General features: G+C 43.2%; 1 protein-coding gene across 1 annotated transcript; it reads right to left on the bottom strand.

Moving 5' to 3' along the window:
• Nucleotides 1–2,634: 2,634 nt before the first annotated feature.
• On the bottom strand, nucleotides 2,635–25,205 carry LOC123826362 (translation initiation factor IF-2-like). The gene is made up of 3 exons (XM_045850305.1): nucleotides 25,178–25,205; nucleotides 21,147–22,240; nucleotides 2,635–2,799 (listed from the first exon to the last, which is right to left on the bottom strand). The coding sequence occupies exons 1-3, from the start codon at nucleotides 25,203–25,205 to the stop codon at nucleotides 2,662–2,664; spliced, it is 1,260 nt and encodes a 419-aa protein (XP_045706261.1). The 3' UTR covers nucleotides 2,635–2,661.
• Between the last annotated feature and the right edge of the window lie 1,368 nt (nucleotides 25,206–26,573).

Here is a 26,573-nt window from a genome sequence, read left to right as displayed (position 1 = left end):
GTTTCACTACTGGGGTCAAAGAGGTTGCTTCTGAATGGGAGTCCACACACTGTGTCATCCATAGAGAAACGCCGGCTAGCTGACAAATGTCACCTTAACTTAACAACATTTTGCAGGATGTGGTTAAAATTATCAACCATATTAAAGTACATGCCCTTCACTCACATCTGTTCCCGCAGCTCTGTGACGAGATGGACACAGAGCACACGCATCCTCTCTTACACACAGAAATGAGATGGCCTTCCAAAAGTGGATCACTGGCCAGAGTTTTTGAGTTCTGAGAGCCACTCCAGAGATTTCTTTTAGAAAAACAGTCACCACTGGCAGCACATTTCAGTGACACAGAATAGGTCACAAAACTTGCTTACTTGTGTGACATATTCAACCTGCTCAACGAACTCAACCTATCACTTCAGGGGAGAACGACAACTGTGCTCACGTCAGCAGACAAAGAGGCTGCATTCAAAGCCAAACTGGAATTATGGGGGTGATGAGTGATTTCTGGGATTTCTGACATGTTTCAAACAGCAGAGATTTCGAAAGAGGCTGAGCAAGGGCCTTCTTTCTCCCAGATGGTGCATAATCACCTGTCCTAGCTTTCAGAAGAGTCTGAGCATTACTTCCCCACCACAAAAGACTCCTGAACTGGAAAGGAATGGATCCACAACCCATCTGTGAATAAGCCAGGTGAACTGACTTTGTCTGCACTAGAAGAGGATCAATTGCTTAGTATCACAAATGACGGTGGCCTTAAAAGTATTTAAGACAACTTAAAATCTCTCTACATTCTGGATGGATTCAAGTCAAGCCAGAATATCCTGAGATTGCCACAAAAGTGCTGAAAAGCCTGCTTCCACTTCCAACATCCTATCTTTGTCAAGCAGAGTGTTCTGCAGTGACAGCAACCAAAACAAGATTACAGAGTAGACTGGACATAAGCAACACACTTCAGGAGTCACTGTCTCCCATCACCCCCAAGTGGGACCACCTAGTTGCAGGAAAACAAGCTCAGGGTTCCCACTGATTCTGCATTATGGTGAGTTGTATAATTATTTCATTATATATCATAACATAGTAATAATAGAAATAAAGTACACCATAAATATAATGTGACTGAATCATCCTGAAACCATTTCCCAAATCCCACCAGGTCCATGGAAAAACTGTCTTCCACAAAACCAATCCCTGGTGCCAAACAGGTTAGGGACTGCTGATTTAACACATGCTCTGACAGAGCAAAGAGAAAAGAGTCTCAATGGTAGCAACAGGCTCCAGGTAAAAATACCCAAAGAGAAAACCCCATTTCAAAGAAAAGTTATGAAAAACAAAGCCATTTCCACATCCCGAGACATGGGCCACAGGAACAATGCCTTATTAATCTCATGTTCCCCACATATATTCATACCGCCTTAACTGACCTGAATTTTACATAAAAATTCAATTTTGACCTAACCTTATTGTGTAGATATCCCCTAAAGTACCAAAGATCAGCTTTCTAAAGAAAGATGCAGGAAAAAATACATGAGGATAAAAGTTAAAAGTAAGACAAAACAGCACTGATTAAGTCAGTCAATGCACACAGACTACCACATAAAAAATATACAGCCCTGGCTGGTGTGGCTCAGTAGACTGAGCGAGCACTGGCCTGAGAACCAGAGGGTGGCTGGTTCAATTCCCAGTCAGGGCACACGCCTGGGTTGCACACTGGGTCCCTAGCTGGGGGGCACACAAGAGGCAACCACACATTGATGTTTCTCTCCCTCTCTTTCTCCCTTCTTTCCCCCTCTTTAAAAAATAAATAAAATCTTTTTTAAAGTGTACAAATGAAAGTCTTAGTTTTGATAAAAATAGGTAACTGGATTTTTGAGAAACTGGGGTTTGTAATGAGTAGACTGTTATATGACACAACATTATACATATAGTTATATGTTGTATATTCTATGTTATACATATACTGGGTTGGTCAAAAACTCCATTATTATCTTTCCCATAAAATAAAAGACACATTTTTCATTTTTATCAATAACTTTATTGACTGGGATATTTTGAGTATGTTGGCTATCTCCTATATGGCATAATTGATTTTTCTCAATTAATGTCTCAATTTGATCACTATCAACGTCAGCTGGTCTACCCAACTGTGGAGCATTATCCAGGGAGAAATCCCCAGCACAAAACCTCACAAACCACTTTTGACACATTTGGTCAGCCACAGCCCCTTCTCCATACTCTACACAAATTTTTTTTTTTTGCATTTCAGTTGCATTTTTACCTTTCTTGAAATAGTAAGGCATAATATGCTGAAAATGTTGCATATTTTCTTCCATTCTCAATATTAAAATGGCTACACAAAAATTCACCAGTTTTGATGTGTTTTTTTTAAATGCACGCTGATATGACAGCTATTACAATGCAATCTAACAAAATTGTTTCAATTGAAGTTTCAATTGAAGAAAGACAACTAAGCACTACTACAGCCATATTATGGAAAAAACAAAACAAAACTTGTTTTAACCAACCCAATATATTGCTCTTGAATGTGATAGGTACATTCAGGGATTTGCTTCTACAAAGCTTTTATTCTGTTTACTGACCAGAAGAACTGGGAAGTTCTTGTAAGAAAGACTACCTGAATCTGGACTGGCCATGCTCCTACCATGTTCAATGCGTCCTTTGGGCAGGGGCAGGGGCCTTCATCTCCTGTGTCTTGAAGATGCTGCCAGCATTCTTCTCTGTCATCCCTTGCAGCGCTGTTCTAGTTGATATGAGAGAAGACTTGTGCACAACTTCTAGGAGTACCTAAAAAAGGACCAGAGCATGTCCCTTCTTCCCTATGCTGCTGTGTACGTAGAATATGAATCTAAGGGTTTAAGCTCCCTTTTAGGCCACGAAGATGAAGACTAGAACCTGAGATGACAGATAAGAAGAAAGCTAGAACTACCAAGATTCTAGAAAATCATGGAGCCACCATACCAGCTATGAGCTTACACTTACTCCGAGTCTTGTAATCCTGTCCTATGTAACACATACAAGGAACCCAGGAATCCCAAGGCAAGGAGAGTAGAAATCACCACACAGTCAGGCCTCACAAAGGAAAGCAGAAATGCAAAGGCTCTGGGAAAAAAGGGACCCCAGCAGCAGGAACTAACAGGGCGTACTTCAGGGACTCTGTGATGACACAGAGGACACAGTTCTCCAGAAGCCTGCTTCTCCCTTCCAATGCCCAACCAACCCACTCTGCTCTGTCACTTTCACTGCCTCAGAAGTCCTCAGAATGCCTACGACTGATCACAACTTTTTACTCTTTCATGGCACTGTGTTCGACTCCATGCCCTGTCTCAGTCTTGGCAGTTAAATTCTTGGGAAGAGAGAAGAGCTAGTTAACCTTACTTATCTTTTCAAGCCAAGTCATATCCCAGTAGCTGCCACAGGCCTGCCTGGCTACCATAGGTCCTGTGCACACTTCTGAGGGGTACAAAATCTGACCAACCAAGAGTACAGAAACTGCTGGGGTCACGCAGTTTCCTCTGGAAGATGATATAAATATGGTCAGTGCTGTGACTGATCTCTCTCATACAGGGTGGTTAGAATCTGCTTAAACTGCAACTTCCAAATGCAAAAGACACAAACATATGTGATCCAAAATTCTGAACCCCACTTGATACGTTCCGAGGGTATGACCTGGGATTTTACCCATGTCAGAATTCAAATCCAAAACACTACTTTAAAAAGGATGAGGAGCCAAAATGAGGAAGGGCATCCTCTAATGGAAAGTAAAGAAGCTAAAGTTACCCTGCCCTCCCCTGGAGCACTGCATCACCTGAGAGAGAGAAGAAACATCTGTGTTCCAGAAGAAAACAGGGGTCCGATCCAGAAACTGGCATGTCCTCTCTTGAGAACCTTTTCTAATTAACTAGTCTAAAACAGAGCTAAGACAGTAACAAGATTCATTTTAACACTATTACCTCTATTTGTTCTATAAGAGTTAAAAAGTTTTGAAGCCTTAGCTGTTACACGTAAAGTTGAAAGGCAGATGAGACTTTATCACAATATTGTGATAGTCTCAGTGCTATCCACCAAATATTTCTGGTTCTCTTCACAGGCACATGGTAGATTTACACTTTTCCATCCCCTTGAAGAACGGCTTCACTATGTGACTTGCTTTGGCCAATGACGTGTGAACAAAACGACGCCTTATTCCACACAGAAGCTGTGAGAGACTGCATAATCTCCCCTGCTCTGTTTTTATCTCTGACAGTGCTGGCAACCTTCAGGACAGTAAATGCCCCCTCAGCGTGGGTCCCAGAGGGTCTGAGGCAGAGCAGATTCCACAGTCAACCAGTAACGTAGCCAACAAGTTGCGTGGTTTTAAGCCACTCGGATTCGGGGACTGCAAGTAGTACAGCATAACACATCCTGCCTTGACATGTACAAATATGAATGCCTAAATATTCACTATTGTTTGACCACAACTACTAATATAAATACTTGTTTTCAGTTTAACTTCTTTTGATGTTAACAAAAATAGCAGTAAACTGCAACCTTAAAACAAAGGAGACCTGATTTAGCTCTGCAGTTTAGCTGGAAAAAGTCTGTCTAGAAGAGCCAAATGTAAGCACTAAGAAACTACTTGTTTTAAGATTGCCAAAATGTGGATAAGCACTGAGGTGAGAAGGTGAGGATATGGGAGTTAATTACACAATTTTCTCTACTTCTATACATATTTGAAGCTTTCCACAACAAAAAGTTAAAGAAACAGAGAGACACACACACAAAGGACAATCTGAAAAATCTTAAAGAAACCAAAAGGTTTTTTTAAAGTGCGACTGGTTTTAAGCCCTCAGAAAGAAAAAAGTTTTAAAAACAGTTAAAACATTTTACCAGACTACTTACAGACAAGCTGTAGAGATGAAGTGTTTGGGGGCCATCAGAATACAGCAAAAATCTAAGACGGCTCACTGTTTTTCAAAAACCATCCCCTTAATTCCTGATTAGGTTTAACCAGATATTTTCCATGGGTTCTAAAAGTAAAGGGTATTTTAGAGGAAAGGTACGTTACAGCTCATTTGGGGCAACCTTGTTATTACTGGTAGGGACATTTAGGTCTGGTGACATAGGCAAAGTAGAAACTAAATCCCAGGTCCTCTGACTCTAATTCATGCGGCTTCTACCCTGCCAGGTTAGGCCACTAGCCTATTTAACAACACTGATTTTACTTTGAACATCCATCCAGCAGAAGGAAGTTCTCTCTTCTCACTGTAATTCTGCTTTACGACATCAGTTGGGATACTGTTAGCTGTAAGTGAAAAGAGATCACACATCAAACTCCTTAAGTATGTGGAAATTTTCTGACTCATACACCTGTTAGTCAAGCAGTACTGTGGAATTCAGGGTTGGCCCAACCTAGCAGCTCCAACTCCACCCCTCTGTAATTTTCTCAGCTCTGCCACCTTCCTGAGCTGGTCTCCTCCTTGGGTTTGATAACAAGATTACTGCCGCAGCTCAGAGCCTCACATTCACGTTCGACAATGTCTACACAAAAAGAGGTGGCCTCAGACAAGGAAAACAGTCTTTCCCTGAAACTTCTGCACACCTTCCTCAGCCTAAAATGGTAACATGTCTACTTCTAAATCAATCCTTAGCAAGGGGGATGAAACTACAATGATTCCCTTGGATGGTCCACCACTGACTGTCACACAGGAGGGAAGAAGAGAGGCCATGATTGGGAGGAACCACATGTCGCCACAAGGACAGGCAGTGTCCCTAAGCAACAGCCTAAAGAGCCTTGGGAAGTTGAGAAGTTACCTCACTAACTCTTTCTGAATAAATTACAGAATTGGTGTGTGTATGAGAGAGAAAGACATGGTGCTATCATTTAAAATATGCACAGATATTCTAAAATTAATAAAAGGCCAAACCTAGTTAAGAGTATTCTTAATAATTTTTATTTTTTAAGTATTTTTTATTGATTATGCTATTACAGTTTTCCCAACTTTTTCTCTCTTTATCCCCCCTCTACCATGGCCCCCCAACCCTCCAGCATTCCCCCCTTAGTTCATATCCATGGGCTGTACATATAAGTTCTTTGAGTCCTCTATTTCCTATACCATTTTTATCTCTTCCCATCTATATTATGCCTACTAATTATGCTTCTTCCCTGTACCTTTTCCCCCTTATTACTCCCTTCCCACTCCCCACTGAAGTCTCTCCACGTTCTCTCATTTCTCTCATTGTTTCTGTTCTAGTTGTTTGCTTAGTTTTTGTCTTGTTTTTCTTTACTTTTAGGTTCATTTGTTGATAGCTATGAGTTTGTTGTCATTTTACTGTTCACATTTTTTATTTTTAAGATAAGTCCCTTTAACATTTTATATAATAATGACTTGGTGATGATGAACTCCTTTAGCTTAACCTTATCTGGGAAGCGCTTTATCTGCCCTTCCATTCTAAATGATAGCTTTGCTGGATAGAGTAATCTTGGATGTAGGTCCTTGCCTTTCATGACTTCAAACTTCTTTCCAGCCCCTTCTTGCCTGTAAAGTTTCTTTTGAGAAATCAGCTGATAGCCTTATGGGAACTCCTTTGTAGGTAACTCTCTCCTTTTCTCTAGCTTCTTTTAGAATTTTCTCTTTATCTTTAATCTTGGGTAAGTTAATGATGATGTGCCTTGGTGTGTTCCTCTTTGGGTCCAACTTCTTTGGGACTCTCTGGGCTTCATGGACTTCCTGGAAGTCTATTTCCTTCGCCAAATTGGGAAGTTTTCCTTCATTATTTGTTCAAGTAAGTTTTCAATTTCTTGCTGTTGTTGTTCTTTTCCTTCGGGCATCCCTATAATTTGGATGTTGGAACAGTTCAGGTTGTCCCAGAGGTTTGTAAGACTCTCTTCACTTTTTTGAATTCTTGTTTCTTCATTCTGTTCCATTTGGATGTTTATTTTTTTCCTTTTGTTCCAAATCGTTGCTGTGAGTACTGGTTTCCTTCTGTCACTGTTGGTTCCCTGAATTTTTTGCTTTATTTCATTTTGGGTATCTTTCATTCATTTTTTTCATTTTTTGACCAAGCTCAATCAGATCTATGAGCATTTTGATTACCAGGACTTTAAATTCTCCATCAGATAGGTTGGCTATGTCCTCATCACTTAGGTCTCTTTGTGAGGTTTTGCTCCATTCTTTCATTTGGGCCATATTTCTTTGTCTTGGCACAGCTGGTGAGTTGTAAGGGGGCAGAGCTTTACATATTCACCTAGGCAGGGCAACCCTTTTTGCTGCGCTGCCTGTGGGGGAGGGGCGGAGAGGGAACAGTGCGTCTCACCTGCTGATCTCTAGTGCACTTTCACACAGACTCTTGTGTGCGACTCGGAGTTTCTCCCACCATGGCGACCGCCATAGTCCACTTTCCCCTTCAGTCAGCCTTGCCTGGGCAGCCTGCCACCTCGCAGTGGTTTTTCTCAGCTGGCCAGCCTGAGTGGGGCGCGGTCCACCGCCTTACTGGTCTGGTTGTTCTGACTGATTTTTTTCTTTAATTCCTTGGTTGTCAGAGTTCCATGCAGTTTGATTTTCTGGTGCTTCCGGTTGTTGATTGATTTTAGATTGGTTGTGCAAGGAAGCAAAGGGTTTCTACCTATGCCTCCATCTTGGCCAGAACTCTAATTCTTAATAATTTTTTAGAAGATTTCATTTTTAAAGAGAGGGGAAGAGAGGGAGAAAAAGAGAGAAAGAACCATCGATATGTGAGAGAAACACTGACCATTAATCATACGCCCCTCACACATCCCTAACCCAGGGCCTGGCCTGCAACCCAGGCATGTGCACCATCTGAGAATTGAACCAGTGACCCTTTGAGTTGCAGCATGATGCCCAACCCACTGAGCCACATTAGTCAGGGCTACTTCATAATAATTTTTTTAAACAGCATAGGGCAATGCAGTACCAGACTACCTGGGTTTGTTCTTGGCTTTGACACTTACTAGCAGGTAGAGGTTCATCCAAGTGGTTACCTATATCATGAGATAATTATCACAAATAGCATGTAAATGGATGAGATGAGACACAGTATAAATTGTATCGACTGGTTGAGTGAAGCACTAAATAAATTCCGGCTATTATTTGTCTCACACAAGTAAATTATGATGTGGAGAAATTTTTGATGTTGAAAAAAAATGACCTTTCTTTTTAGCTACCCAACAACCATCTATTCCTCCTTCCTAATTTCCTTTTAGGAAATTACCTCTCTCTTGCCTTATGTAATCTTGCTGCAACTGTAAACTGATGTATCTACCTTTGCACTATGGAGGCCAAAAGGATTCCTAGAGGTTCCTGAAACTAAATCCCTGGTACATGTACCATGACTCATGCTTACCCAGTCAGATGTGCTCTCCAGGAGTCTCCTGAGCAAGTAATTTGCAAAGATGAAAGAAATGGGAAGTCCATTCATTCCAATGGTGATATCCTGATCAGATCATTCTTATAATTCTGCTTTCCAGCTCCCCAAAGCTACCTTAAGTTTCCACCTATTTCCAAGCTTGGTTCCCTAATAGTTGGGATAGTTCTGTAAGTTTCCAATTCCTCTCCAATAAATTACCTCCTGCTTAAACTAAAAGAGCTGAATTCTACTACCTACAACCAAAGAACCAAATAAGAAGTAAACTAAGATCAGTCACTGAAGGTACTGTTCTGGGACTCGAGAATGAAACAGGGGCTCTGTGAAGATGAGAAAGGTAAGTCTTACAAAGACATTTAGCCCTGGCTGGCGTAGCTCAGTGGATTGAGCGTGGGCTGCGAACCAAAGTATCACAGGTTTGATTCCCAGTCAGGGTACATGCCTGGGTTGCAGGCCATGACCCCCAGCAACCGCACACTGATGTTTCTCTCTCTCCTTCTCCCTCCCTTCCTTCTCTAAAAATAAATAAAATAAAATCTTTAAAAAAAAGAAATTCCTTTGAAAAAAAAAGAAATTTTAGGAAGTACAGGGAAAAGCCAGAAGGCTAAAATGTGATAAGAAATGGGGTAAGGTTTATTATTCCAGTGTTTAGATTTAAATGAGCTGCCCCTCAAAGATCTGGGGAACCATGATATGAGGGGTAAGTTACATGGGAAGAAGACAGCCCACCTACTTCTCACTGAAACTTCTGCCTGGTGAAATTCTAGGGCAAGTGTTTTTATGAGACCTCTTTCAAAGAATTCTGTGACATAAAGGGTTCAACCTCAAGTTCACTACTGTGATCTATACAAGAGTACAAAAAGGCAGACCTTCCCCATCTTACTCTCAGTTTCTGATAGAAATCCTTTTACCTACTTCAGTAGCATATAGAAGGTACAAGTTCATAATGAAACTCTATTAGAGCTTGACAGTACTTAAGGGCAGAGATTAACCAGAGATGAGAGAACAGTATAAAAGTTATCAGATGGCTTGGTTCAGGTTTAAGGTCCTCAACAACTTTGTCCAGGAATTCTATTTTTACTACCCCAGTCCACATCACTAGATCCCAATCTAAGTTAACTTGTCTACCCATTTGCACCTTCCCACCCAGTCTGGATCAAGCTACTGTTTTTGTCTCTCACTTTGAGTCTGCAGAAAAGAAGTTTTTCCAGTTCAAAGCTCACATAAACGCATTACCTGATCTCATGCCTTTCTCTGCTCTGACATAACCTAACCTAACCTCTCTCTACATCTAACACCCAGTTTCCTAACTTCTTCCCAAACTCTCTCCTGTTTTCCCTGGTTGTCACAGTACCCTCTCTCTCCAAATACACATTCCCTAGCTTCTTCCATTTCTCAAAATGTACCAGAAAATTAACTTTTTAAAAATGCCTACCAGCAAATCACATGCAACTGGTGGTTTCTTTCCCTTCTAGCTTAGTAATTATAACCCTTCATAATATTTTTTAAAGATTTTATTTACTTATTTTTATATAAAGGGGGAAGAGGGAGAAAGGGGGAGGGGGAGCATCGATGTGAGAGAGAAGCATCGATTGGTTGCCTCCCATATGCACCCTGACCAAGGACTGAACCTGCAACCTAGGCATGTGCCCTGACCAGGAATCGAACTGGTGACCTTTCACTTTGCAGGACAATACCCAACCAACTAAGCCACACTGCTGGTCAGGGATTCCTTCATAATATTCTAATTCACACTCTCTCTCTCTCTCTCTCTCTCTCACACACACACACACACGTGCGCGCGCGCACATGCACACACGCACACACACCTGAAACTACTTTCTTCTGATCCAGAAATATCTGTGTCTCCATTTACATAAAAAAAAATACTGGGATGGAAGAATTACTTTTCACTGTATACTTTTTGGTATTGTCAGAATATGTTACCAAACACACATTTCTTTTTCTATTAAAAAAAATCCCACCATTACTCTACTTACTCTCTAGATAGTATTTTTTTTTTAATTTTAAGATTTTATTTTTAGAGAGGGTAAGAGAGAGAGGGAAATAAATATCAATGTGCAGTTGCCTCTCATGTGCCCCCTACTGGGGATGTGGCCTGCAACCCAGTCATGTGCCCTGACTGGGAATCAAACCAGTGACCCTTTGCTTTGCAGGCTGGTGCTCAATCCACTGAACCACACCAGCCAGGGCTGGATAGTATTTTTATGCATGTGAATATCAGATGGGAAGACAGCATCCCTAAATTCCAATTGTTTTTGTTTAGTTTTTTGGAAGACGGTGAACAGAAGGCAGTAGCTTGTTGCTGTAGGTTTATGGTCTGGTTACTACACAAAATGGTCTCTTCCACTGCTGAAAGCTTAAGGGAAATCTGAGGACCTTTTTCAAGCTACTGACCCCTCAAAAAGTGGTACCACACATACTTCTACATTCCCAGGTACAGCATGACTAGGTTAGTCACTGCCACTTCTAACAAGTCTGGGAGTTGCTGGTAAATCAGAGCAGAAAAGATCAGGACTGCAATTGAGCATCTCTGTGGGTGTGGGTGAAGTGAATCAATCCCAGGGGGGCTCCAGCCTGCCTGCTCTAAGCAAAATAGATCAGTCCAAATCTTTTTACATATTATTTTATTATTTGTTGCTAAATATGAAAGTGTTTTACATACGATATTTTCCGTAATATTATAATGTAATGTTGTAATAGTTAAATTTCAATTATGGATTAATCAAAATCTACTTCATTTAGGTCCCACACCCAAAAGATTTATCCTTATATTCTGAGACTGATGTTTAGGCACTTTCCAACCTTCTCCAGCATTGGATCCACCATCTCCCTCCTCACCTCCAACCCCCCTCAATCCCCTGTTGGCTGCAACTCTTAAGCTGCTTTCTAACACTGTTACTGTCTTCAGCAGCCCAGAACCTGGTGATCTGTCTTCTGTCTCAGGGCCCAGTACCAACTTGCCTACGGAGATACCTTAAACTGACACTTGAGTCCAAATCAAAGCCAGACGCAAACCAGCCATGATGCCTGACCATATGCTACTTGATTCCCTCATTCTGACAAACCTACTCTTTTCCACCTGTCTCCACGTCACCTTCTGTTCTCCCACCTAGGCACGTTTCTGCTTTCAAAGGCTTAGCTCCCAACCTAGAAATCACACACAAAAAAACCTCACCTATTGGACCTTTCAGCTTTTCAATCCCTTAACCCTAGACAAGTCCCATTATTCACTTTTTCTGCTTCAAGTTCCAGGACATTAACATTACAGAGAAAGTTCTGAAACAAGGCTGGCCGGAGTCCAATATAAACCTATGCTAACTGGCCTGACGGAGCCCTTACTATTCTTTACAGTTCTCCTTGGGTACCCCCCCTAAACTCCTCACTTCACACATACACACTCTCACTGACCACATGGCATAATCCTGTCCCCTGACTCCCAAAAGTCTCCCCTCCTCGAACACATGCTCCCTCCACCACATTCCCTTTGCTCCTCTCTCTGAGTCCTTCCTCCTGTTCAAGGAACATGCCCTCCACTTGTACATTTAATCGCATCCCTTTCTATAGCTTTGGAAGCCTTGTTCCACAAACACTCCTCTCCTCCCCTCCCTCACCGCCCAACGCCACCAGTCCTTCCTCCCAAAGTAACCTTCAAGTCAAACTGTGCCCAGAGATGAGGGTTTTGCCCCTCCTCTCTACACACAAAAACCCATAGAATTTGAACTGCCGACATTTAAAAAGTAGGATATTTCACTTGAATAATCACGATTTCTGATTAATCTAGTAAAACAGAATCCTTCTGCCATCAGCAAGTGAGCATACCCGAACAGCAAAATCCTAGGAGCTCATTATGGTCACCGCCTTTCAGGGGGGCATTCGCCATCACCAGGTTGCCACAACAGCCTCTCCTTGTCCCCTTTCAAACCCACACTGACTCTCATCCATCTGACAGCCCTGCCTCTCACTGGCCACATCCTACTGCTTAAAGATAAGAGGGTCTGCTCCTTCCTACTCTAAAACACACTTCCCTCAATTACCCCCAATGCAAGCTACACCCTTCTCCTTCCTCCTCTCCACAATACTTCAAGGAACAGTCTGCATTTACTGTCAGCACTTATCACCATGCACTCACTGCTGCCCCCCCGTAATATGATTTCTGCTGTTACCTCCCTGTTGAAAGTATAGAGAACAGAGATAGAAAAAAAATATAAAGGAAGAAATCTCCTCACACTCCTGCCTGCTCAGCAGCATTGGATATCAAAGCCTGTCATTCTTCATAAGGTTTCCTCCCTTGGGTTTCCTAACTTTACCCTCTTCTAATTCTCCTGCTGAGAAAATCACATAAACTCTCTCCAAAGGCTGGACACCTGCAAACACCTCTGAATACCATACAAGTCCCAAACAATCAGCATATCCTCCCTTCTAACACTGCTATCAGCCGACTCATGTCTTGGAGATTCTTCTGGGGGATGGCGGGGGGGCGGGGGAGGGGGCGCAGGGAGAAACAACAAGAAAAGATTCAGTCTAAAAAGTGACCAGAGTCTTGCACCTCTGAAGGTAAGTACACTGATTTATTCATTTACTGATCATTCCTCAGGTGGTAAGCACTGGAGCTTAAGAGGCCAGTAAGAGAAAGTCTCTACCCTGCCAAAGGCATCCAGTCTAGAAGGGACACAGGTGTATGAACTGACATGTCAACATGGTACCATGATCTGATAGAGAAAAAAAAAAGCTGCCTAAGGGGAAGACCAGGAACGATGGCACAGCGCGCCGTGAAACACCAGAGCTGTCCTCAGCCTCACACAGATGCACTGCCACCATGTTAGTCCAGACCTCCTGGAAGAGTCTCCTGGTTGGGCTCCATGTCTCCCTTTTACCCATCCTACTCTCACCGAAATCCATTCTCCACACTGCAGTAGGAGTGACCTGATCAAAATCTGAAACAGAGTTCTCTCTTGCTCAAAACCTTTCAATAGCCCTGAGAATAAGGTACTGCATCATCTGTGCCATAATGACTTTTCTTCCATCATCTCACTCCACTTGCCCTTGCACCATTGGTCTTTCAGCCACACTGATCTCTTATTTCCTTTAAGCAGAATGAGTTTTCTGCTACATGGCCCCTGCACATACTATTCTTTTTACCTGGAATCGTCTTGCCCCTATTCTTCGTAAAATGCTTTTGACCTCTCTAGGTCTCAGCTGAAATGTCATTTCCCCCATTTACTTATCTCTATTTTTGTCTGCCCCATTGGTTGTATCATTAACACAACAGGTACTATGTCTCTTTTGTTCACTTTGTATACACAGTACCTGGCACACAGCAGACACTCAAATATATTACTCAATGAGGATGTAAAAAATTACTTCCTCCTCTAGGGTCCTAACTGTAAATATCACCTCAGGTTTATTGTTCGATCCTCTTTACTACTCCCAGTTTTCATCATCTCACTGCTGACTCCCAAGATTGAGTTCCACAACGATGACACCTGCAGGTGAGTCAGCCGAACAGGTCCAAGACACACTCATTAACTATCCTTAAACAAACTCTTCTGTTTTTTTTCCATTGCTGTTAATGATGCATCTTCTTGGAGGTTGAGCAACTGATTTCCTTCTTTCCTTTATCCATTGAAAGAAATATGTGATTCCATCTTTAAAAACGCACCTGTATGTTTTTCAGTACACAGTCAACTGAACTAGTAGGTTAGCCTCATTTCCTACACGTAGTTTTTTAAAACAACAATCATCCACCTAGATGTGCACTAAAGCTTAATTCTGATCGTAACAATCAATACTCTTACCAAAATCCTTCAATGGGCCCTTGCCGGTGTGGCTCAGTTGACTGGAGTGTTGTCCTATAAACTGGAAGGTTGTGGGTTTGATTCCTGGTCAAGGCACATGCCTAGGTTGCAGGTTAGGTCCCTGGTCGGGGTGCATTCCAGAGACACGCAACTAACATTTCTCCGCCCCCCCCCCCAATATCAATAAGCATGTCCTCAGGTGAGGAGAAGGAAGAAGGGAGGGAGGAGAGGGGAGGGAAGAAGGATCCTTCAACAGCTGCCTACTGCCTTCCAAATAACATCCATAATCTTCTGTTTGTTATTCAAAGCCCTAGCAATCTTGCCAAAACTATCCTAGCAAGTCCATCTAATCTGGTGGTGAAGAACATAAACTCCGGAAACCAGACTGGCATGTTACATACACAGACAGGGACAGGCTTCACGTAGATCCATGCTTCACCACTTAACCTCTCTGTGCGCCAGTTCCCTCATGTGTACAATGAGGATCATGAAAAGAGAATATTGTTATAAAGATTAACTAACATACGTAGAATACTTAGAATAGTGTACTGGTCATTGCTATACACACTGTTTTGTAGCTCCATCCCCATTATCAATGGCCTATATCCCACCCAGTCTGTCAGAACCCCTCACTGTTCTGCTGAAACTCCTCAAACTTTCCCTTCTGATGCAAGAGCCCACAACAGGGGAAGCACGAGCTGATAAGCTGTCAATATTGCACTCCCGCCACCAACTCAAGGGTATTTCCAGCCAAAAGCTGTGCCATAAAGCTCCTTTTTCTCCAGGAGTGTTTTTATATCTTACGCACTAAAATGACCCAGAGGTTACTCGGCAAAGGATTCCCAGCCCTACTCAAAGATTCAGTCTACAAGTTACTACCTTCTTCTTCCCTGTACTTTCTCATTCCCTCTCAAGTTTCAGTTCAGAGACCATCATACCACTTTCTACACTGAGTTCTCCCATGCCTTTAATCTGGGTAAATGATGAAACTCTCATGGGAATTCTCCCTACAACAGCCCTATTATTTCAGATAATGTTCCCTTTGCATGGAAACACTTAAAAGAATTAAAATTAACTGTGCAGTCTTATTATAAACAGAATGTGGAATTCAATCTGTCAAGTGGTCGGGCCTCACACTATGACAACGCTACCTTTTCACCCTTTAGAAACCCCTGCTGCGCACAGGGACTTGTAAAAACTGTTATTAAAGTGTTTGTTTATTGAGAAACATACTAATTCATAGGGATGGAGAAATATGTTACAACATTCCCAGAAATTTTCACTCACTGGGAAGATAAATTATAAAACATAATGTGTAATTTTCAAAGAACAATCCAATCATTTAGCACGTGGCTCTACCAAAGCAATGCAAATTCTATTCCTTTTTATAACTGAACTGATACTTTTAAAAAACTTTTAATGGGAAACAAGTCATAACTATCAAAGACACAGAATTCTAGCAAGAACCATGACACTTAAATCTAAGGAACTGTCTTCAAGTCACCCCACGGCCCCAGAGGTTTTGCTCAGTGCCCCTCAGCATCTGCCCCGTAACCAAGGGTGCCCACCAAAGAATAGCATACCAGAGGCCTACACCTGCATGTCTTCACAGAACCAAAAGCAATTGTATGTTCTCCATGTAACGTTAGAAGTCACTCAAATACAAAGACTGTAAAGGACTCTTAGAAAAACCTGTAAGAATTTGTTTTATAATTTTTAACAATGTACAGAAATTCTAACACTTAAAGGAGAAATGAATCACAAAATCAGAGGTGCACTCTCAAATCTCATCACTGTTGCTGCAGCCTTAATAGATCAACAATGATATTAAATGTAAATGCTCTAAAAGCATCAATGAAAAGACACAGATTGGCAGAATGGATTTAAAAACATGACCCAACTATATGCTGTCTACAGGAAACTTACTTAAAATATAACAATATAGGCAGGTTGAAACTAAAGGGATAAAAAAGAATGTATTATACGAACAATTAAATGAGCAATCAAAGGGAAAAGAGAAGTAGCTATGTCAGTATCAGGTAAAGTAGACTTCAGAGCAAAATAAATTACGAGACAGAGGACATCCTATAATGATAGAAAGGGTCAATCTACCAAAACACAACCCTTAACCGTGTGTGTACCAAACAGAGAGCTGCAAACTACGTAAACCAAAAAATGGGTATATCAAAAGGAGAAACAGACGAATGCACAAACTAGCTGGAAACTTCAAAACCCTTCCTCAACAGCTGACAGGGTACCCAGGCAGAAAACAAGCAAGGGTACAGAAGCACTCAACACCATCAAGGATCTAATCAGCAGTTATAGAATACTCCACTCAACAACAGCAGAAAACGCATACTGTTCAAGTGTCCACAGAACATACACCAAGACAGACCATATACTGAACCATAAAGCAGGCTCAACCAATTTAAAGGAATTAAAATCATGCAGTGTGTCCTTCAAGCAGAATGAAATCAAACTAGAAACCAAAAACAGAAAGATAACAGGAATATCTTCAAACATCTGCAAACTAAACACAATTCTAATTATTCTATGGGTCCAAGTCTCAAGGGAGATAAAAATATACATTGAACTGAATGAAAATAAAAATACAGCATATCAAAATCTGTGGAACACAGCTGAAACAATGCTGAGAAGGAAATTTATAGTGCTAAATGCTCCCCTAAGTATAAATGCAAAAACTCCTTAACCAAACATTAATAAGTAGAATTCAGTAATATATAAAAAGAATTATATACCATGACCAAGTGAGGTTTACTTCACGGATGCAAGACTAGCTCAATTCAAAAATCAATCAGTATAATCCATCATATTAAATAGGCTAAAGCAGAAAAATCATGCCATTTCCATATGTTGAGAGCAACTGGGTCAAGGGTACACGGGATCTTGCTGAATTATTTCTTGTAACTCCATGTGAATCTACAATTATTTCACAAAAATGTTTTTGAAAAACGGGACTCTCACTGACTGCTGCTCTAAGTAAGGCTCATGGCCCAAATGTTAACATTTCAGAAGGGACTGGCCCTCTTCACAGCCCTTCACCAATCCTGGCTTTGTGCTGGGCTGATACACCCAGACAAACGGAACTTATCCCTACCCTCAAACACAATATGCCCAAGTGGACTGCCAAACACAAGCACAAATCAGCAGTGAAGGACTTCACAAAGGAGATGAGATTTGAGTAAATCCTTGAACAACAGGTAGCACTTCCACAAGGGGAGGTGAATGCATGGACATCTTGGGAAGAAATTATATACAAAGACAGCTAGAAATAAGCACACCGCCTATGGAGGAAGAGGCACCTGTGTGCTGTGAAACAACAGAAGTGTGGAGGATGCCCAAAAGCCAGAGATGAGTTCAAATGTCACTCACAGAAGCCTTCATCCACAATCCAGCCAACCAAAGGCAGCAGCTCCTCCCACTCACACTCTCTCCAGCACTCTTTATTTTTTCTTTATAGAGCTCATCACAATAACTATTATGTACTTATCTGCATGTTCATTTGTTTAGTGCTATCCCACCTCCCGTTATCTTGAGTATTTAGCACTGGGTCTGGCCCACCATAAGGACTCAATAAAGTATTAACTGAATAAATGAACAAATGATAAGTAACCACTCCTACTTCTCTTCTATGCAGCTGCCCCACTCCTCTTCCTCCATTATCTGTCACTCCATTCACCTTGGTCCCTCTCTGATCTACTGCCTGTTTTAGCTCATCTCTCCTTTTCCCTTGTTTCTCTACCTCAGCCCAGCTATTAACCCATCATAAAAATAAAAACTCTATTTTAAAGCAGTAGTTCACAGCTGGAATGTTGTAACACTTTTCTGAATCACAAGCAATTAGCAACTGTATCCCAAGAAATCAGTTACTACAAAGTATTAAAGTTGCATGTTATTCCATAAGCATAATAGATGTATACATTACATGAACAAACAGAAAATAGTTATTCCTGTTGCCTTACTTCCCTGAATACGAGCCTTTTCCCCTAACTGAAAGATCCTAGGTGGCTGTCTATCAAAGAGAGCCAGGAGAGTACTCAAGGCCACCAAAGTCATAGAAAACAAGGGAAGACTGAGAAACTGTCACAAAATAAAGACTTGGGAAGACACAATGACTAAATGCAATGTAATGCCTTGGATTGGATCCTGGGACACAAAAAACATATTGATGGCAAAACTGGTGAAATCTAAATAAAGTCTGTAATTTAGTTAAAAATATGTATGGCAGTAAAAATGATTATGATTAAAATTTATTAATATTTTATATTATTAAGAAGAGAAAGAGGGAGGACATGCACATGAGCCAGGAGTACAACTCAGGCCAGGGTAGCCGGGTGTGAAGATGAAAAGCACATAGAGATCTAACTTCCTTTTAGCTCTGTTCCATGTTCCTATCTAATGTCATGAGAATTACCTTGCCTACAACTGCTTGAGAATAAACAGCTTTGACTTCCTAGCATACTCATTTACACACAATCATGTGTTGACTAAGGATGGGGTCATGTTCTGAGAAACGTGTCCCTAGGGGATTTTGTCACATGTGAACATTATAGGGTACACTTGCACAAACCTACATGATAGAGCCTACTACACACCTAGGCTGTATAATAAAGCCCTCTGCTCCTAGGCTACATGCCTCTACAGCATGTTACTGCACAAAACATGAGATTAAATCAAGCACAAGAGAAAACGATGAACAAGAGGCTCAGTGAACACGAGATGTATGAGGCTGCTGCCAGCTTAATAGAGCACACTATCTTACAGCAGACTTTTTGTAACTAGAAAAAGTGCACTCTAAAATAACAATTAAAAAGTATAGTGCAGTAACTATATAGACCAGTAACACAGTTGTTTATTATCAAGTATTATGTGCTGTACATAATTGTATGTGCTGTACGTTGACACGACTGACAGCGGTTTCCTTACACCAGCAGCACCACAAACATATGAATAACACATTGTGCTATAATTTCCGAGGGCCACGACTTACGAGGGTTATGACTTCACTAAGCAATAGGAAGTTTTCTGCTCCATTATAATGTTACGGGATCACCACCACATACACGGTCCATTGTTGACTAAAACTTCATTATATGGCACATGACTGTACTCAACAAGCATTTATTGAACGCCTACTGCCTAACAGGCACTTTGAAGTTTTGGGGATACATGGCTAGAAAAGGAAGGCACAATCTCTGCTCTCATAAAGCTTACACACTGTTGGGGCAGCCAGGCATTTAACAAGCATTTGCACAAACGGTGAATGTCCCCCAAAGTTTTACTGCCTGCTTCATAAAAGCCCTACCCAACAACCCATCGGAACATTTATTAAATCTAATTACCACTGGTATTCTGAATAAGGTTTTCAATGTGAACACAAATGAGCTCAGTTGCATCTGTGATCCGTCACCTGCGATCTGTGAAGCCACTTGAACAGATACTAGTTCAGCTAACGTGGTCTGGAACCTGAGATTCTCCATTTCTTTGGAACTCCCAGATGACAGGGATGGCTGCTGCTAGTTCACAAACCACACTTTGAATCAGCAAGGCTCTGAAGTACCACGGAAACACCCTTCAAACTATCATGCAAAATGCAGGCTCCATAAAGATAAGGGCTTTTTGTCTCTCTTTTTCGCCATAGTACACCCAGGACTTAAAGCTGTGCCTCATCAACATAAGACACTCAATAAATACTTACGGAATAAATAAATGGACATGTGGTCTAGACAAGCACTGCTCAACAGTAAGCACTGATCACACTTGGCTACTGGACAATTGAAATATGGCTAGTTCAAGTAAGGAGCTCAATTTTTTTCAAATTTAATTTTAATTAATTTAAACAGCCATATATGATTAGTGCCTACAACAGACGATCCAGGTCTAGACGCAGATGTGATGTCAAGAGTGCCGGACTAACAAGGCCTAGGTTTGAATCCCAACTCTGTTGTTTAGCTTGTGACCTGTAAAGTTAAACTTCTTAGGACCCTGACTTCTGCTGCGAAAGGAGGACAAGATACCCTCCCCGCCTCCCACACCTCTCAGGATTCTTGACAGGAAGTTTCATAAATGTATGTATTAAGCATAAGGTATGATTAAGGTAACACTCTCTGCCCCCAAAAAACAACTCACAATCACCAAGACTACTCTGCCTATTGCCCACACTTGCCAGAAAATGCGAGGCGCGTTGTGTTGAAGGTTTGGTTAGCTCCATGGCTTTGAGAATCAGGCCAAGGTCATAACTTTGGAGGAGGGGGAACCCTCACTTAGCAAGGCTGACCAGGTAAGAGCGGCAGTGACAATGCAAATCATCACCATTCCTGGCAAATCTTTAGAAAGGCGATATATTGATTATGGATGAGTAAATGACATTTCATTCATTCATTCGTTCATTCGTTCGTTCATTCATTCTCCTAGGACGGACTGCCACATTACCTAAAGCCCACGACTTCCCATCCACAGACGTTTGCTAATCCAGAGCCGGGTCCTCTCCGCGCGCAGTGGGCTGGGAAGACCCTGACCGGCCGCCCGCGTGTTTCCCCTCCCCCGTCGCGCCGACCCGGCGAGGGTCAGTCTGACACCGGGCTGCGAGCACCACACGGCCGGGCCAAACCCAGGAGCCATATTTAGCTGTATTTTTGGTCAATAAAACAAACTTCCGTCTTCTAAAGAAAAACGGTTCTAACTCAATGTCAAACTAGGACGGAAACTCGCTGCTCGCCGCAGTTGCCAACCAGAGACGCCGCGTGTCCAGCAGCCTCGGACTCCCGGACCGTGACCCGGTGCCCAGAGCGCTCGCGCCTGGGTCACGGCAGCACCGGCCACAAAGGGCCGGGGAAGCGGACGCGGACGGGCCTCCTCCCCGTCCTCCTCCAGCCGCACGCACGCGAGCGGCCACGGCTCCGGGACGCCCGGGCGCGGGGGTGCACTCACCTCGGTCCGCGCGGCGCGGCGGCGGCAGCGGCGGCGGGAGCTCCAGGGGCCGCCCGGGCGGTCGCAGCGCGGTCCCGCGGGCCGCAGCGCGGGCACTCTTCTCGGGCCGCCGTCCGCCGCGCCGCCTCCTCGGCCACTGCCGGCGGCTCCCCTGGCGGGCGGGCGGGCGGGCGGGCGGGCCCGGAGTGGGCCCCGCCTCCGCCGCTCCCGCCCCCGCCTCCACGCCGGGCCTCGCGGGCTGGGCGCGCTACTCCGGGCCGCTCCGCATGCCGCTGTCGCCGCCGCTCGCTCGGGGCCGCCTCGGGGTGGCCGACCGGGGCGCAGGGCCGCCCGCGCAGACTCCCGGGCGTGGTCCTCGCAGCGCTCGGCGCAGTCGGCGGCGGAGGCGGCGGCCCGTGCGGCTGCGCGGGGGAGGCGGGGGCGCCGCGCGCTCACCCGGATGCGCCGCCCCCGCCCCCGCGGCGAGCCCACCTCGGGGCCGCGGCGCTTCCCTCGGGGCCCGGGCGGTTCCGGCGTCTCGGCGTCGCTCCCCCTGCCTCCCTGACCCGCGGAGTGGGGGGAGGGCCGCGGACAGGGGGCGCCAAGGCGAGGGCCCCAGGGCGGGAGGCTCCTGGTGCAACAGGCTCGGCCGTGCCGCCCGGGGCGGGTGGTCTCCACCTGACCCCCTGTGAGGACAAAGAGGCTGCCGCAGCCAGAAGAATGGAACTCGGGCGGCTCACGTCGAGCGGGTCGTGGGTTGGGAAGAAGTGGAAGTGCCCTCACCGCGCCGAGAAGGTCGCTCGGGTCGACCCCGGGCCGAGAACAGGGCTGCTCCGGACCCGGGAAGGACCGCCCGCAGCGGCCGAGGCGGATTGGAGCTGGAGGACTATCGGCGGCACCGCGGTCCGGCCCTGCCGAGCGGTGCGCCAGGCGAGGGGGGTGCGTGAGCACCAGCACCCAGGGTGGGCGGCGAGAGGGCAGTCCACGCCGGAAGACGCGGCCAGTCCTCGGGGGACTGAAATGCCTGGTCCCCTGCAGAGCAGGGGCAGTTTGGGGAGGTGTCTGTTGCTCCGAGAGTGGCACTTTGCCCACTTGGGAAACTCGCCTGCTTGGCACTGGTTCCAGCACCTATCTGGGTCTTACCTGATGAGACATAACGCTGCTCCTCCATCATGCACACTGGGCATAACCAACTCTTCTTCTAATAAGTTGTCTACTTAAAACATTAAGAAATGTATGCGTCTTGCTTGCCAGCCAAGAGTTGGAATAATAAAGAGACTAGTGTTTATAATGTTACTTATATTACCTCATTTTTATTTTTAAGTGAATACTATGTTCCCCAAAAGAACCAAAAGCCTGGCTGTAAGCAAAACATGTTATCAAAGATTATCTTACTACCTGGAATTTTACTATCCTGTTGTGTGCTTAATATATTTTTTTTAAGTTTTCTAAAATAAAAGTTAAACGTTGCTTTTTAAAAGTTCATATACAATATTTTGAAAGAAAGTGAATCATTGACCTGTTAATATACCACAAGAAAACTCCACTTTGAAATTTTGTATCTCTTAAAAGTGCCTATCAAAAAAAAGAAATACTGTATCGTGAGGAAAGACATTTACAAATTATATATCTGATAAAGGACTTGCATTCAGAATACGTTGAGAACTCTTTTAACAACTTCAGAATAAGACTAATTAATTTTAAAGGGCAAAAGATTTGACTTTTACCAGAGCAAATATTTAAAGGGTTGACAAAAGCATGAAAAGATGCTCAAGGTATTAGTCACTAGGAAAATGCAAATCAGAACCACAATGAGAAAGCTCTTCACGCCCACTACAATGGCTGGGGGAGAAAAGACTGACAACAAAAAGTACTGGTGAGGAAATAGAGAAATTAGAACCCTCATATGCTGCTGATGGAAATGTGAAGTGGTACAGCCATTTTGGAAAGTTTTGTTAGGTTCTTAAAAAGTTATACGTAGAAGCGCCATGTGATCAAACAATTCCATTCCTAAGTATATACCCTAGAAAATCGAAAACATCTATATAACAAGTCTGTGTATATATATTCAAAACAGCATTATTCAAAGTTCACCTAAAGTGGAAATAATCCAAATGTCCAGCACCTGGTGAGTGGATAGATAAAATGTGATATATCCATTCAATGGAATGCTATTCAGCAATAAAATGGAATGGAATATTCATAAAAAAGACAACATGGAGGAGCTTCAAAAACTAGGCTAACTGAAAGAAGCCAGATGCAAAAGAGCACATATTGTACGATTCTATTCATATAAAATGTCTAGAAAAAGCAAATCTGTACAGAGAGTTGACAGGGCTGATGGTGGGAATGGGGAGTGACCACAGAGGGCCACAAGAAGAGATCTTTCTGGAGTAACGGGAATGTTCTACAGTTAGATTGTGGCAATGGATATACAACTATAGATTTACTAAAATCATTGAAGTATGCGCTTGAAACTAGTGAATTTTATGGCATGCAAATTTTACCTCAATAAAATGTTTGAAAAAAATTCTGTGTACCATGAAGCAGCCCAGGATAATAGTACCTTATCTAGTTGCAACAAGTTCTTTGCAATAGAAAAAATAAATAAAAAATAAAACCTTTTAAAACAAATGGAAATTTGCATGCTGGTTGCGTAGCACAAGGTTAAAAAAATGTACTTTTTGCAACTGGTTGTCTAATCAGCTCATTTACTCTTCTGCATCTCAATCTACTTATTTATTCAAAACATCTTCACTTTACTAAAATACCTCAAAATGGGGTAGGAATGGCAAGCATGTTTGAGAACAGGAAAAGAACTGGATGCCTTACAGCAAAGGGGTACAAGGGCTCAATTGGGAAACCAAAACAAGGACAATGACATAATCTTCCCCAATGTTGTCCTTGTTTCCCGTTGGCCCTGCATCCTGGACGTGCGGGCTTCCTCTAGGCAAGCAGATGTGAGCTTCAGTGGGAACACTACCTTTGCCTGGACAATTGGGTGATTTATCGTTTGTTTTTCTGACTTCGGGATTTTTCATGATTTCTATGATTTTACCGTGGAAGAATTAAATCCCTCAAAGATCCATTAGTGGAGACACATTGAAAAAGTGGACTGTCTCCCAGGAAGTGGTCTGCCTGTCCTGACGTTTTCCCACCACAGCCCCTGAGAAGCACTCAAGCCCAAGTAGACCTGCTCTTTTGCGTGAATGATTCACTTCATTGCTTTTATCAGGCCCTCTCTGAAAATGATTGTTGTCTTAGTAGTACCAATATTGTTTTAACTTGCGAATAAGGACTGATTGTCCGCTATTAGCTAGAAAGCAAGAGGATGGCACCTGGGATGGGCTCATTGTAATGGGAGGGTGCAGGAGATTGCCTACCACAGGGTGAAACTGCCCTAGAATTACTGACCTGGGTGGTAGGCAGGAGGAAGAGAGAAGGCATCTGTGACACAGAATTGAGTGTCAAACACAACCGGATGAGGAAGAACAGAAGAGGCTGACAACGAAGGAGAAACAGGCAAACAAAAGCCCACACAGGAGTCAAATGACATGAGACAAGTAGTAATCATGCAGAACACATGAACGTTCTTATTCTATGACTTTTTGTTTTACTCCTTGTTTTTGCTTCTGCCAACCAAAAACCTGACAGCCCATATGCTTTGTTTCTGAAGCCTCAGGAACATGGGTGCCCCTCCTCTTCTCCCAGCTCCCCTGCCATAACAACATCATTGTCAGGAGTGCTGCACTGCTCTGACACCCAGGGACGAGAGGGGCAAATTGGATGGAGGCCTTGGTCCGCTCACCCACTGGGTGGTACCCACAGGTGAGGTCAGGCAGTGAGAGTGTATGGCATGGCCAGGGCAGTCCTGGGGGTGGGGAATGAAGGTGTATCAGAAACGGGAAGGCACCTTGCCCTGGATCTAGTGATAAGAGCAGTACATTGTAGGCATTTGTGAGAGAGGTGGGCAGGTAGTGGTGACTAATAGTTGTAGTACTACACTGGGTAGCTGTTATCTAAAAGCCCCAAACCCTGGGGCTTAAACCTACACGAGTTCCTTTCTGGCTCACACTCCATGTCCTTGGAAGGTGAGCAGGAGCTTCAGCCCAGGCTGAAGAAGGATCCAGGACAGCACATTGTTTGCCCTCAGCAGGGACAGTAGGAGGGCACATGGCAGGTTGCACATGGTCTCATAACACTTCCTCCCCCACCTGTCCCTTTTATTATGCATCGCAATGGCCAAATCAAACCATATGTCATATCTAACTTCCAAAAAAGCAGGGAAATGCAATCAATCCCAGCACTGTCCCCAGAAAGCAGAGGGCTTCAAAATTTGGATTATGATATTGATGACTATTACAAGTATCAAAATTAGATGCTCACTCTTTATTTTGAAATAATTATTATACTCATTGGAAGTTTTAAAAATTGTACACAGGTCCTTTGGACTCTTTACTCATTTCCTCCCAATGGTTATGAGGGGAACTCAGATTTTACCACTCCCAATTTTGCCTTTTGGGATATTAATTTTAAGCTAGTTGTTAAAAAACAACAGACTTACAAAGAATCTTTGACCTTCCCTTGCCTGCCTAGTGGAATTAAGGTAGAAAAACCTGCCTAAAGGAGGAGAGCTCTTCAGTGTAGCCATTCATATTGGAATGTATGAATTAAAAGTGGCAGACAGGAAGATACTGGTGAAGCTTGTTTGTTTGACTCCCCACTGTGTCCTGTTGTTTCAGGTGCCCCAGCAAGAACTTGTCTATCACATGCTTCCTCTTTCTCACTTACCTGTGAGTTACCTACCTTCCATTTGAAGTCCCAGGCTTCCTCTTCCTTAGTCTCTAAGAGCATATAAGCCTCAACTGCCCCATTTGTCTTTGGGTCTCATATTCTTATGGAACTTCCATATGTGTATATGTAATAATTTGGACAGTTTCTCCTGTTTACCTGTCTTTTGTTAATCTGATTATTACTGCAGCCAGAAGAACTTAGAAAGCTGGGAGGAAAATTATTTTTTGTACCCCAACAGTTGCATCTTACAACTATAACTTATAAAAAAGCTATAAACCTATAGCTGTAGTATAAGATCAAAACCAGGAAATTGACACTGGTGCAATGTGTGTATGTATTTGTGTCATTTATCACATGTGCAGCTCCTTACAACCACCAGAATCAAGATACAGAACTGTTCCACCATCACAAAGATTCCCCCTAGACTGCTCCTTCATAAACACTCCCATACTAGCCCCACCCCCAACTATCTCTAACCCTGAAAACCACTATCTGTTCTCCATCTCTATAATTTTGTCATTCCAGGAATGTTATTTAATGGAATCATACAGTATGTGACCTCTTGAGACTGCCTTTTTAAACTCAGTACAATACCCTTGCATCTATTGGATTGGTCAAAAAGTTCATTTGTTTTTTTCCGTACAATGGCTCTAG

This window comes from Phyllostomus hastatus, unplaced genomic scaffold (assembly GCF_019186645.2).
Source record: "Phyllostomus hastatus isolate PE091 unplaced genomic scaffold, TTU_PhHast_1.1 phas_contig_80, whole genome shotgun sequence".
In the NCBI taxonomy this organism is placed as follows: Eukaryota; Metazoa; Chordata; class Mammalia; order Chiroptera; family Phyllostomidae; genus Phyllostomus; species Phyllostomus hastatus.
The sequence above is the reverse complement of the archived record's forward strand: the minus strand, read 5'-3'. Positions and strand labels throughout refer to the sequence as shown.